The sequence below is a fragment of the Gadus morhua genome, chromosome 5, assembly GCF_902167405.1.
Source record: "Gadus morhua chromosome 5, gadMor3.0, whole genome shotgun sequence".
NCBI lineage: Eukaryota > Metazoa > Chordata > Actinopteri > Gadiformes > Gadidae > Gadus > Gadus morhua.
Window position 1 is genome coordinate 6704564 of NC_044052.1, and position 14539 is coordinate 6719102.

A 14539-nucleotide genomic window follows, 5' to 3' on the forward strand; every position below is an offset into this window, starting at 1 on the left:
TTCATTACTTCAACAGTGGCTGGTGACACTTGGCCAAAATAAAGGCCATTTGTTTTGACTGCAGACTGATGGCAAATAGGTCAGGGTGACTTCAGAGGCACAATAGAGTGAGCTAGGCCGGGGTTCTGTGGCCTCCTCTGCAACAATCCACTTTATCTGAGGGACCCCTTGCCGCTCACTCTACTTATCATTACATTGGCAATCTTGAAATACTCTTCAATTGGTTCATGTCATGCCTACAAACTGGAAACTATTCGGTTCAGATGTGCATTCTCCCATCCTCCCCGGCCCCCCCTTCATCTACAGGGTTCCCAGAGGGTCAATTCTAGGTCCGGAAATTCATGTTTCCGTCTTTGCTGACGATTCCCAGCTGTACCTCTCACTGAAATGTCCCAAAAACGTACTTATGCAAATTTACAATCCAATGAATTTTGCCCCCAGACAATATAAATATGTTTCAAACAAATGTTCTAATTTTCCTTTGTAGATTATTATCAGAGCGTTTTTTTGACTAAAACACTGCATTCTGGGTTGTAGTTGGGCTATTTGTGCTTGTACATTATATAAGGATATATATGTATGAGAATTTGAAATAAGGCAAATTACACATTTGTAACAAATAAAATAGTTTATAGTTCAGGCCTACTGTTGTTCAGCTGGTACCCTCACGGTATACTGTAATAAACAATATAAAAAACTAAACACAAAATAAAAGTAAAATACCTCTCAGTCACAGTCTCTCTCACACACACACACACACACACACACACACACACACACACACACACACACACACACACACACACACACACACACACACACACACACACACACACACACACACACACACACACACACGGCTGGGCGCTGAACAGCGGAGCTGGAGACAGATCCCTCGCTCCCAATCCTCACGTTGCGTGTGTCTAAAACCCCCGTCCTCTGAGCAGGATCCAGACACTTGCCTTCTCAATAGTGGCCCCCTCCCCGGCCCCCTCCTCCGCCGCCACCACCACCTCTCCCTCTTCCTCCCCCACCTCCCCGTCCTCCCCCACCGCCCCGTCCTCCGCGGCCCCAGCCCCGGGGCCGCCCCCGGGCGCTGCTCAGGTGGCTGGCCGGGCGGCGCAGCGCCTTCCGCTCCTGGTGGTGCTCTCGCTCCGCCTGCCGCTGCTTCGACTGCTCCTCCGACTGACCCCGCGGGGGAGAGAGACAGACACAGCAGCCACGTTAGTACCAGGGATCAGGCGCCAATGCGGCTGCTCGCAGTGCACCAATCAGGTGAACCGCTAAACGCAACGCGATCCCGTTAGGGGGGGGGGGGGGGGTCATCGGGTTATGAGTGTCCACAATGGCTTTGGAGTGCTTTAGAGCAGGAGCCAAAAATGGGTAGGAACTACTTTGCATGTTTAAATCCCAAGTAATATATGTTCTTCTGTCAAAATGTTCTTCTTAGGTAATCTCTCTAAGATGGATTCTTAGTATTGGGGATACGATGACTTGAGGAAATAAAAAGGAGTAAAATGCAATGGAGAAACGGCATCTTATTCCTAGTCCTGCTAGGGACTGATTATAGTCATAGCTGGTGTGGTTAAATACAGAGCTAGAAGCCATTGTGGATAGAAGATTGGCATGGAAACCTCAGTCATCAATTATGAAAGCACAGTTACACAGTTATTGGATCGGGTTAACTCCCACACTGTGATGACGTGACTAAGTGAACCCCCTTTTTCAGCCCGATGAGATTTAGTAAAGATTTGTATCGGGCTGATAGTTCTAGGAAAGTGGAGGGAGTTGGCAGTACTGTAAAGATATCGGTATCAGCCCAGAAATCAGAACCGTGCGACTCCGGTGGTGGAGTCCCAATAATCCTCCTAGTCTGTGAGCCCCGAGCTAACGTAGCTTAGCGACAACCGGGTCGGGTCACTAGGCCGTGATGCCTCTCAGTTGGGCCGGTGAAGTCACACTCGAGTGTTGGGCCTTGTTGAATTAAAAAAAGAAAACAAGAGAAAACCCACCTTTTTGAGGGTGAAGGTGACCTGTTTGCTGCCCACTGCAGAGTCCTCCATGTTGCTGGTCCCAGAGTGCTCCTCCATCTTCAGCCGGTCCTCCAGAGAAGCCCTAGTGACGGGGACAGAGTCCGTTAGACGTATTGATCCTTCCCCTCGATAGCATTCAGAAATACAACCCAATGTTTACTTGAACCGCGGGACATGTTGATAACACGACCGGCATGCTATCGATCAATCACCGTGACCGTTGTATCGCAACAGTTTTGTTTTTGATGCAAACTTCCTCGAAAGTGTGAACGCCTGTTTTTAGTGAAGGAACAGGGTAACAACTTCAAAAACTAAAGTCTCCAAAACACGGATGTATTAAATAATGCCCAACCACTATCTTAATCCACCTCATCTGCAAACTGTCCTTCGCTACACTATTTAACACTTAAAAATCAAACATGATTGACACCTCTAAAATACATTTTGATGAAAATACGGAGTATACGCTTATATTCACTGGCTAAATGTGATTAAGGGTTGAATCTCAATTATAGAAGATGCAGCATACTGTAGTCGCGTTGTAAATTAAAGTTAACACGATTTCGTTGGTCTGTATTTTCTCTTGGTATGTCGTATGCTTTTTCCATTTCCTATGTTTGACTATGTGCATGATGTAAAATGACAGTAACTTGCCGAACCTTTGAGTTACTTGAAAAGTGGTTTCATGGCACTAAATATTTAGAAGGATTTTTTTGTCATTAATCGATATGGTTGTTACGTAATATATGCACCTAGTGTACACACACACACACACACACACACACTCACTTCTTGAGCTTCTGTGTGTGGCCCACGTCGCCGAAGCTGCGGAACTCCTCCCCGGCCCGGATCTGGAAGAAGCGGGGCTGGCCCCCCCTGGCGGGCCCCCCCGCCCCGCGGTCCGAGGCCGCGCCGCCCCTGCCGCCCCCGACCAGGGTGGTGTTGCGGTCGCCCTGCTTCCTGTCCTGCAGGCGCTTCTCGCGCTCCTCAAAGTACATCTGCCGCCGCTGCTCCCGTACCTCCTCCACCCAGCTCTTGTCGTCGTCAGAGCTCTCGTCCGAGCTGCCCCTCCCCTCCGGCTCCTCCTCCTCGCCGCCGTCCTCCTCCGCCTGCAGGGGGGGGGGGGGGGAAGGGGTTCGCGGTTACGCGCGGCTTAAAAGGACCGAAGGCCGAGCAGGAACCGGAGTGAGGGGTCCCTCCCGAGCAGAGTGCATATCTATACCTTCAGGGCGTATACGGAAATGGCAGAGATAGCATCTAACGCAGACCCTTGCATGAACTACCACCGACAAAAGGGATGCATTGAAACGTCCCCCGGAAATGTGATCCCCCGCGTCGGTCACGCTGCCGTCGACGGTCTTTAAGATCGTACGGTTCTCTTGTGTTGGGCGCATCCACCTCACTCGGACTGGCTGGAGAAATGGGGGGAAAACAATGGTGTCGGTGTACCTGGGCGGCCTGCTCCGCCATCTGCCGTAGCTTCTTCTTCCTCTTCTGCTCCACCTTGGAGACGATGGGGTTGAGCAGGCGGTAGTCCTCGCTCTGCTCGTCCACCTGGAAGTCGGGGTTCTCGAACATCACCTTGAAGCGGTCGTCGCCCAGGATGCTGGGGATGTCCTGCGGAGGGCGGGGGGGGGGGGGGGGGGGGGGGGGTCGCGGTTAAGAGGAGCCAAAGGTCATGGGAAACCCGCTGGACACGCACGGGGCCTGAGGGCACAACCTGGCAACCTGGAATCAGCCTCTGACTTAACACTAAGGCGCAGGATATACTTCAAATTCAGACATTACAATTTTTAGTTTTTAAGTTCTATGCTTGGGTCAGAATATGATGATCCTGTATGATTATTGTCCGTCATACAGTCGGAAGAAAATATTATAACGCTGAATGAAATTTGATCCACGGGGCAATGTGATGAACCAGGCTACAAACTGAAGACCTTTGTTATTCATAGTCGTTTTAACGCCCAACAAACAAGCCTGCTAAGCGTTGACGATAAGCTTGTGGTTTCTCCTTCGTTGGCCTTGAGCCAATGACGGCTCAGCCCCGGCCGGGACGCTCCACCGACCCCAGGAGGTCAGTGGAGGTCTTCGGCTCACTCTTTCGGCTATTATTCTATCTGAAGTAACGGGGAACGGCCTTGGTGGCCGATAAGGAGCCAGGAATTTATCTCTCTGGGAACTGTGTACAAAACATGACTGGGTCTTTTGTCCCTCTACGTGTGTCTCAGGTGTTCGGGGACAGAAGCAGGCTCTCTCTTCGGCCCTGCAGCCACGCAGGCCTGCGCCCCACCCACGCACCTTGCCCTTCTTCTTCCTGGCAGTCAGCTCGGCCTGGTCGTCTCCTTCCTCCATCAGCTTGAGAGCAAGCTGCTTGTTCACCTTGGGCAGCTTCTGCTCCGAGACACACACACACACACGCAGACACACACAGTTTATTTTAGAGCCCTTTAAAAACAACAACAGTTGACCAAGGTGCTGTACAATTCAACTATCTAGTTATAAAAAACAAACCAATAAACTAAACAATTAAATCCACAAAAAAGGCACTAGCACAGGATGTAAATGTATACACGTTATGCATTGAAGTTAGATCGAGTTAGCCATCTCGGTGTGTTTGCCGGCCTACGGTAGTGGTGGTCATGGAAAGAGAACATTGCTGAATCAATGTCTCACCTGGATCTGCACTCGCTGGGCCCGGGACTCCTCGATCTTCTGTCGGATCTTGTCCTTGCGGTACTCGTCGTAGGCAAACGGGTTTGCCAAGGTTTTGACCTGAAAGGGTAGAAGGACATGCTTGTCAAACACATTTTTATTGCCCATATGCAGGCCTCCTGACATGTCTCTTCATCTCGGATGATAAAAAATAAAACGCTAAAAGTGAATGCTTGAATAGTATTGGCTGGCATACCTTATGGTACAGTCTCATGTCCATGAAGTAGCCATGCATGTAGGCCTTCAGGAGCGAGGAACCCACCAGGTGACCCAGACCTTGTGCAACCAAACAACGACATGCGACATTAATACCGCACTACCGCAGCCCGGGCCACATGCATTCACGGCACACACGTTAAAAAATGACAGCTTTAACTTCCAATGAACACTTCACAACTGTGTGGTTTGAATTGAGCTGTACTCAGGAAGGGTATTAAGGGTGCACAGTAGGAATGCAGCTCAAAGTCTCTTTGTGGACGGCCTCAACTCACTGTGGTGGCGGTCGCATTAGGTTCCATCGGACCAGTGTTAAACCTGCTCGACCGTGTTAAAAGCATTCACGACGTGAAACATACTGTTAAATGGTATGTGAAATAAAATAAACTGAAATCAAAGACGCACTGTGTGTGTGTGTGTGTGTGTGTGTGTGTGTGTGTGTGTGTGTGTGTGTGTGTGTGTGTGTGTGTGTGTGTGTGTGTGTGTGTGTGTGTGTGTGTGTGTGTGTGTTCAGTGAGGGGTATTTGAGAAAGGAGAAAGATAAAAGGAGTGCGTGCCCGCGAAGTCGGGGGCTCTCCCATCCCCCGACTGCTTCTGTGTTACATAACAAGGAGGCCGCAGTTCACAGCTGCCGTAACGCGACCCCTCCCCTACCCAACGGCTAATTTTCTTCCCCCTACAGGCTGATGAAGCCGTTTATGGGTCGGTTCGGTGTGCAAAGGTGGGGCACGGTTCGCGTTTCGACTGCCAGAAGTGGCCGTGATCCGGACTGAGCCGTATTCCTTCGTGGGGGTACTAAGACATCTGAAATGGCGGCGGCAAGTTCGAGCTACGCACGCTGTTGGTTGGTCAACAGAATCATCACTTCCGTGCGACAGGGGGATAACAACGAGCAAACACATTACCCGCAAGGTATTTCTGCGTATACGCGAAAGCTTCGTTTATTGAAGAAAATGTCACGCAAAAGTTTGACGTGCTTCTTGGATGCCTTACATTGTAGCTTTTTGTTGGTGTCGCGTTTTTATTTTTCCTTTGATTTATTATCAGGCTACACTGCGTCAGTATGCCATGAGGTCACGAGGGTTACGTAGCTCACGGCTATCTCCATACGGCTTAAACCCCGCCCTACCATAAGGGTACTGTGGGTGGTGGAAACGCGAGCCGTTACTGAGCTGGGCTATACCGCACCTTCACTACTGGGCTGAGGCGTGCTGGGCCGAATCGTACCCGCTGGTGGAAAAGCGCCATTACACAACGTACATCGATTCATTGGCCTGGTCCGGGGTGAATCAACTGCATTATGCTGCACCACTATAGGGCCTCACCCTTCATAATCCATGCAATAAACGACTAGGGATGGGTATAGTGGCCAATTTACTAAATCGATTCAATTTCGATTCATAAGGGTCTGAATCAATTAATCACGATTCGATTCGATTCAATCTGCTCTTAAATAATGAAAATGGCTCAACTGTGTTACAAAATACTCGTACTTTATTTTTGCTCTTCACCTTAAACAACAGGTTTTAAGTGCAAACTTGTAAATTGGACAGTTTAAACTTGAGCTATAAACAAAACTGTCTCAAATCTCAAAAGTGCAATTCTGGAATTAGAAGGGAATTGCAAGTGAAAGTGTACTTGAACTACAAGATTCCATCACTGCAAATTTCATCAAGGTACTGTTTATTAAAGTGCAAAATAAATAATACCAAAAAAATGACTTTAAAAAAAATCGAACTCATGCCCTATGAATGGATTTTGCAAAACGTAAATTAAACCGATCCAAAATCTATTTTTTTTAACCCAGCCATATAAACGACCATTAATAATCTGAACGATCCGGTGAAAGGACTAAATCGGTGTACAGATCGGAGCGCATGTAAGGACGTATATGTAGAGATCTATGTGTGGTGCGGGTGGGGGGTTGCATAGGTGTACAAACAGGACGCATGTACAGGTGCACGCGTGCATGTCTGTGTCTGTACCCAGGTTCTCCAGGTCCTTCTGCGTGACAAACTTGTAGTCGTCGTAGACGGTGCTCTCGGGACTCTCCTCCAGCTCCTCCGTCAGGTTGTCCAGGAAGGAGCACCATCGAGGAGCGGGGCCCAGGGACTGAAGAGGGAGACACACAAACACATGCGTCAGTGTGGAGCCCCGGAGCGGCGCGTGGGACGAGAGCAGCGACACCGAATCAACGTGTTGTGTATTCGTCCATACGTGGCGCGCACACACACACACACACACATAGATTAGCATATGCACACACACACACACACACAGCCCAGATCAAATGCAACCAAGCAACGGAAGAATGTTGCACAGCACACGCTTATGTGCACACCATCTCCTTTACCACACACACACACACACACACACACACACACACACACACACACACACACACACACACACACACACACACACACACACACACACACACACACACACACACACACACACAGTTGGGCAGATGTGTGACGGATGTCAACAAAAAGGTATTCTGATTCCACATTTCTTTATTTTCTTAATTCTAAGGGGGTTCAAATGCCTACGTGTTTTGGTAGCCTTAACAAGCTATCCATTGGTACATGCGTTATCTCAAATGACCGGAACAGTTTCTAATGATGCGGTCAGTTACCATAGAGACGAAAAGTCTAATCGAAAAAGATTCAAAAGATTCTTTAGGCGTCTGGTTGTGTAGATACGAAACAGAACTTGTTGTTGGCATGAGGCCAGATGCTACTGCCAAGTCAACCCACGTTGCGCCCTTGTTATCATTGATGAAAAAAAGGACAATAGCGTTCTGGGTCAACAACCCAACCGTCTCTCCTGGCTTCACTAGAACATAGGTTACCGGTAGCATTTGTCAAAACTACTCCCTCGCACACATTCTGCCGAAGAACATTTGGCTCGAATGAGCCTGCCTCGAATACTAACGGCGGCCTCATCTTAAGAAATCAATGTGCATCCGTCAGCACAAAGTTTGTGAACAACATATGAATGAATATTTACTTCCCAAAAGAGGCAGATTTACAATGCTTTGATTACCCAGAGCGGTATTATCCTTTTAATGTAAGGAAACACAAAAAAACACTCAGTAGCTGACGAGAGCTGCAGCTTGAGGGGACGAGACAACAGCAGTTGAGCGGAAGACAGATATTTTAACATTGTTTCTTATTTTACCAACATACGGCGCCAAGAAGGGCCCCCGACAACGCAAGACTATTTCTCAATTTCTCAAGAGCAGCTGATTACGAAATTGACGCCCATCTTTACCCGACAACAGTGCAGTTTACCACCCACCCACACACACGTGGGACTGCACTGACGGTTAACCAACTCACCCTCTGCTCCACTCCCTTGTCTGGGGGCACTCCTTGCACCTTGTACCTGCTGTGTGAGGTATGCAGCAACTCACCGGGATGTAGAAGGTGTTCATCTTTGGGTCCTCGTTGGCTGTGAAGAGCATGCCTGGAGGCGGGGGGGGGAGGACAGGTTAAGGGCGGTCACAGGGCGAGGTGTAAGAAGGAGCAGCTTTTTCTTTGACCTCACCTTTGGTTCCAGGGGAGATGAGTAGATGACACATGATGAGCTGTCGGAATTGAACGGCGGACCGCACCGATTCCACTTTCAAGTACTTACATTTGGGTACTATTGACTGATAACGAGTACCGATGTGAATACTTAATAATACCCTTACAGTTTAAAAAACACGCGCTTCTCTGGGAGAGGGGGGGGGGCGTAGGTGGCATCGCCATGGTTACGGCCCACAGCATCTTTGTCAAACTTTTTTAGTACCGTGGTTGTGTATGAGCGATGTCATGTATGAAAAGCTCCACACACACACAATGTAGCAATACCCTATAGGAGTCTGTGAGTCCTCGGATGCGGGTATTAATAAATTGCTGCTCAGACGGAGCTTCATCCTCCACACACCATAGCGTTAAAATATGCATGTCCGGGTAAGTGGTATCGGGTGGTATCTGAGAAGTTTTACGAGTACATCAGCACAGTATCGGGCCCGAGTCAGAGTACTGGTATCGGTATGGAGGAAACCCATTCATAGAGAGCAACGCTTGTGAGTGACCGATTCTTGAAATAGGAGACGAGGGATAATATAGCCTGGAGTATTTAGGTATGCATTCTGCTCACTATGGCGCTCTCTAGTGGCCAAGCCCCAGACACGTGCTAATACAAGTTACATGTGTAATAATGTTCTTTCAATCTTGCGAATCGTCCTTCTGATACCTGTAATAATAATCCCAATAGTCTACTCCCTAACGGTAATAACGTTTCTCTCACCTGATTGTGGGTAGATGCAGACATCATTGATGTTGGTTTGTGGCTCGATGGAGGAGAACATCTTTCCCTAGGGGGCCATTGAACAATTGTTTAGATAAAAAAAAAACACAGTGCTAACTCTCTCTGTACAGATTAGGTTAGCATTCAAGAAGTTGCTTTCAAGATAAAAAATAGCCTTTATATGCAGGTGTCTGCTTCTGGTGGCCTAGAATAGAGCCGTTATTATCTTGCTTTTCTCAACAAACATGTTTGTTACTCAAGTTGCAACAGCTAAAGACTGCCTCTCTGATAACAGCCAGAAGGCCAGGTCATTTACAAAAGCAGTCTGGGAATACAGCCCAAAACAATTGAATTTCATCACGTGACGACCACATGTGTAAGGCTTATAAAAACCAAGTCTCACGGTGTCCTTGTTCCACATCTTGATAATCTTGGAGTCAGCAGACACGACCAGGTCCAACGGCCCGTGGAAATTGAGGGACTTGATGGGCAAGTTGTAGAAGTGGTCTTTAACCAACAGGGGGCGACTTGAGCGCAGGTCATACAGCAGCACCTACAAGAACAGACCAATGAGCAACGATGATGAGCAATGATGATCAGTTGGTCCTCTAAACCACTGAACAGCTCAGGTTGGCATGAGACGTTGGGTTTGACAGGTGGTGGGAAACCAACGGCGGTTGTGACCTTATAGGACATGGCTGACAAATAAACATTCATTAATGCCTCATTTTTAGGCCTTGCGACTCCTTTAGTGTCTTGGTCTCGATCAACCCTAAGGTGACTGTCTTTATCTCTCTCCTGACTAGAAGAGGTGAACACTTAAATTACTTGGCTGTGAATGTTAAATAATCCCAGTAGGGTTGCCAGGCTTGGCAGTATTTGAGGTAAATGCGCAATCTATTCCTAACCTTTTTCATTATTATGATGATTCATTCTAATTTAACATTTCTAAAAAGCAATCGAGTTGTTATTAATTTATTCTCGAATAGTAATGAAGTGTTGTACTGGTAAAAGAGGGAATGGACCAAATGGATCATTTCAAATACTTCTCCCCTCTTTATTGCACCAATGTAGATAATGTAAAGTATTCACAGCAGGTAAACTGTACCTGTCCAGTACTGGTGCCGACTGCCATCATCAGGGAACCGTTAAATTTGAGAGCGCTCACGGACGGTAAGCCTTGAACACTGGTGAGAGAAGTACAATTCAAAATGTTCAGTGTCAGGGGTAAAAGCTTGGATGACAAAATAAATGTGTTATTTTAAAACTATTGTTATTGCTTCACTTGATGACGTGAAATGGTTTGAAAGATTATTAAGAACGTTTAGATGTATTACAGCTTTATTTTAAAAAAAGATGTTCATACACGTTTTCAGTAGAATTCCCCAAATCAATTTGCATCTGTGGACCTCCTTTGGACCCAAGCTTTTCTCCCTCATCCCTTGAAGACCAACAGACCAAACATGACATCAGCGCCGACTCACTCTGTTCCCTGGGTTATGCTGCTCAGGGCACAGTCCAGCAGGCCCACTCGGTGTCTGATGCGAGGGTCCCAGCACTCCACCTTACCCTGGTAGAGACGGAGAACACCAAGGCCGAAAAGAGAAGCCGGTACAAGAATGAGCTCACAGAAACACACGTACACATTTGAGACGGACAGGAAACCTCTAAAAGACAATACCACAAGGCAGAAATACACCTGGAATGTCATTTTCCAAAGATCAGTAAATGAACCCCCCCCTTACATCCCATCATCTTAAGGGAGTTCTTTATTCCTGACCTCTGTGGTCCTAGGGTTAGGGGGGTGTCAGAAATAAATGTCCTGTTAAGCCCTTTGAGACTTACTGTGATTAAGGGCTATACAAATACAATTTAAAGAATGGTTGGCTTCTCATTCATCACAAGGCACTCACCTCAATGGTTCCCGCAGCCAACAAGTGATGGACGGGGTTGATGTCACACACATTGTGCTCCCTTTAAGAATAGAAAAGGTAGAACGGGGTTGTCACCCCTGATACAAAAAAATACAGAGCTTCCATACAATTAGGCTGTTCATAAATATGCTTTCAGCTGCTTTATGGTTAACTAGACGAGACCCTCCATCTACGCCTCTTTGAAAATACAGCCACCAAAGATTTCCACAAAATCATTAATGGAGTGAACCTTACAAAATACTCACACGGCATCGGTCTGAAGAGAGTTCAGGAAGCGGCCCTGCTCCAGATTCAGTCGGAATATCTCTGAGCTGAAAAGAGACATCGGGGGGCTTATTAAAACTGAAATCAAAACAAACTAAAGCTGCCTTAGCTGATGTGTTGCAGCCAATCCCGAAGAAAATAAACCGCAAATGATAAGTGCAACCCTCGTTTAATTAGTTGTCTGTAAAAGGGCATATTCTTACCTGGCACCTACAAAAAAAAGGTCACAAGAGGGATAGTGATAGGAAAAGTCCCGTCCGAACTTGGGAATGCGAGTCTTGTAGTAGTGTCCATGCTGGGAATGGAATTCCACATAGCGGTCCAAGTGCAGCATCACCATCTTTACGGATACAATTTAAATTAGATGCCAGACTCTATAGAAGCAGATGTATCCTTTGCCAAAAAAAATGCATGGATACACAGACAGGACTTCCACCCTCCCAATGATACAAACACACTCACAACTGACATAAATGATGGCTAGTGCCCCCTTTGCTTACCTTAGAATAGTCATCAGACAGGATGTCAAAAGCCACAACTTGAAGGGAGAGGAAATACATGTATTTAAATAACTAGGCAGTATGTTCATGTGATTTACAGATGTTCTGCACTGATGGCCATCAACTTACCTTCAGAATCCAAGCAGCGTTCAAATTTCAATGACAAATGGTAGGTGTCGTAGCAGCGTATCCTAGGTTTGTATGTGCCTGAAACCGATGGAAAAAAGGAGGGAATTGTTAAAAAAAAAAAACGTACACCATTATCTACAGGTCTCTGTGTATGTTTTGTTTGATAAAAGCCAAACATAATATGTCGTCATCATCAGTACCACAAAGGCCGAGGCATATAGACAAACCCAATTCGGTTACCTGCTGCCAAGATATATTGCCCATCCCGTGACACTTTGATAGAGGTCGCCACAGTCGGCATCTCAAAGTCCTGGATGAGCTCAATTCTGCGCTGAACGTCTGAGGTGAAAAAAAAAACAAATATCCGACATTTAAAGGTTTCCTTTGGAAAGTGGTTGTCAATGTTAGTTTTCTGATATATTCTCTGTGTGTATGAGATGTAACAGAAACTTACCAACATCTTTCTTTTGCAGCTGTCTCTTTTTCCGATCTGTGAGCCACTGTAAGAAGAGTTTTTGGTTAGGTTAACCTTAGTTAACGTTGAATTCACATAACCACATGTAGTTCATCTTGTGGCTATCCAAGATTACATTAAATCAAGTTTTCAAAAGTGTCGGGGTGCTTACCTCTGGCAGAGATTTTCCATAGCTTAAATTATAAATCTTAACGTCATTCACGCTAGATATCTGCATTTTTGATAGCGAATAAGAGTCTGGTTACACATAACAGTGAATGATTCCCATGCCGAAAGAATCCACGTTGCTACACAAGAGCAAAACAGGAAGTAGTAACGCGCTTAGCCAAACTGGTCCGTGTGGAAAAATGCTGCAATGACTAAGTTCCGGCTTCCAAATTAACTTTAAAAAGCTGTACATATCGTATACCACATTTACATTTATATTTTCTGTCATTAAAAAATAACCATTACATTAAGATCAATGTCAATTTTTACATATGTTGAACTGTTTAATAGGGTGAGGTTTTAAGTGTTCCTTTAGCGCCAGTGGTTCCCTTGACTTTACCATTATATATTAATTAAGGCCATTGTGGACCTCCTCATATGCAAACAGTAAAAAAATATGAATGCAATTGCAGATGCCAAAAATTAGTGTGAACGCACGCTTTATACTCAAGTATTACTGCAAGAAGACAACTGCTCTACCTCCTGAGCTAAGCCGACTATTAACTAATTAACACAAAACATGAATATAAATCATTACCATGCAAAACACATGATTTTTTAAGAATAACATGCCATTATACTCTATTTACTGAACCACATTATGATAAAAATATATTTATTTTCCATTATCTATATAAATGTTTATGTTATCAGGAATTGGTATATTTAAGAAATAAAATCCCATGTACCTCCTGCAGTACCCTCGCGTAACCAGTGGTGCGCGAACCACAGGTTGAAAAACACTGTTCGAGGATGCTCAAAATGAAAATAAAAGTGTGAACATATATTTATAGATAGGCTATATGTATCTTAAAGAAGTTTCGGTTACTGGTATAGAGTTGTGTTTATTTATTATTCATTTTAATCCTCATTTTCTTTTTCGGATTAAAATGTCTATATCGTAGCCTAATTGAATTATAACATCTCCAAAACGACTTATTGATACATAGGCCTTGGCCTGGAGATATATAGCTAAGAAGATGATATTATCTAACGTCGAACATTAAGAGAATGGTCGATAAATGATTTGAAAGCAAAACGTTGTGTGGTAGTACTCATTAACAAAGAAATGAATAGGCCCAAACTGGGAATGGACCCTCAACATTCAGTTGATCTATCGTTATGGTTGACCATGAATGGATTTTTTTAATTGCTTAGTCCGTCTATCATTAACTATTCTGACCGCGGTGACCAGGTCAGGGCGGATCAGGCCTATAGTAGCCTACTGGCACGTAAGCATCATCGCGAATAAAACAGATATTGGCATAGCTTTGTGTTAGAATGCATAGCACAGTAATGAGAAACGAGGATCTTGTGATCAAATTTTCCCCGGGACCTGCTCAAGGAAGATGTAAATAATATCATTTCACTAACGCGTTGACGCTTCTCACGCGTAACTTGGGACGCGCTCAGTAGCGAATCCCAAAGTGTATCTCTGGTGCAAGGACTGCTCAGAAGCAATACAATTAAGTGTAAGTAGCCTATTAACAATTTCTAGTTTGTGTATTTGTTTTATTGTTTCATATTTCTGACGTAGAAAAAAAAAGGTATTGCTCTTTCAATCGAATTGCAATATGCTAATTTCATTTACCAATCGATTACCAAAATCAAATCAAAAGTCTGTCTATGTTCTCCTTATAGGTAGGCTACTTCCTTGACCATCGAGGAGATTTATTTGCTCACGGTCAGGTTCCACGGATCTACTGCGCTTCACACTACGCACATTTCGTGCCAAAGCAATTGTTTGGAGAGACGCCGACTGGGTTT

General features: G+C 45.5%; 2 protein-coding genes across 2 annotated transcripts in view; one reads left to right on the plus strand and one right to left on the minus strand.

The window, feature by feature from the left end:
• Positions 1-609: 609 nt before the first annotated feature.
• Positions 610-12884, minus strand: nol10 (nucleolar protein 10). The gene is made up of 21 exons (XM_030356515.1): positions 12717-12884; positions 12545-12590; positions 12331-12429; positions 12091-12168; positions 11962-11999; positions 11665-11801; positions 11443-11508; positions 11177-11237; positions 10748-10833; positions 10372-10450; positions 9667-9816; positions 9264-9330; positions 8380-8432; positions 6947-7073; positions 4942-5021; positions 4707-4805; positions 4332-4424; positions 3483-3650; positions 2823-3142; positions 2013-2115; positions 610-1185 (listed from the first exon to the last, which is right to left on the minus strand). Exons 1-21 carry the CDS (start codon positions 12780-12782, stop codon positions 967-969), a joined length of 2235 nt encoding a protein of 744 aa, XP_030212375.1. The 5' UTR covers positions 12783-12884; the 3' UTR covers positions 610-966.
• A 1535-nt stretch (positions 12885-14419) lies between these two features.
• The window catches only part of atp6v1c2 (ATPase H+ transporting V1 subunit C2), a 7693-nt gene continuing 7573 nt past the window's right edge, over positions 14420-14539 (plus strand). Inside the window, exon 1 of the mRNA XM_030356599.1 lies at positions 14420-14539. This exon is cut by the window's right edge and continues 170 nt beyond it. The gene's annotated coding sequence lies outside the window, so the exon portion shown is untranslated.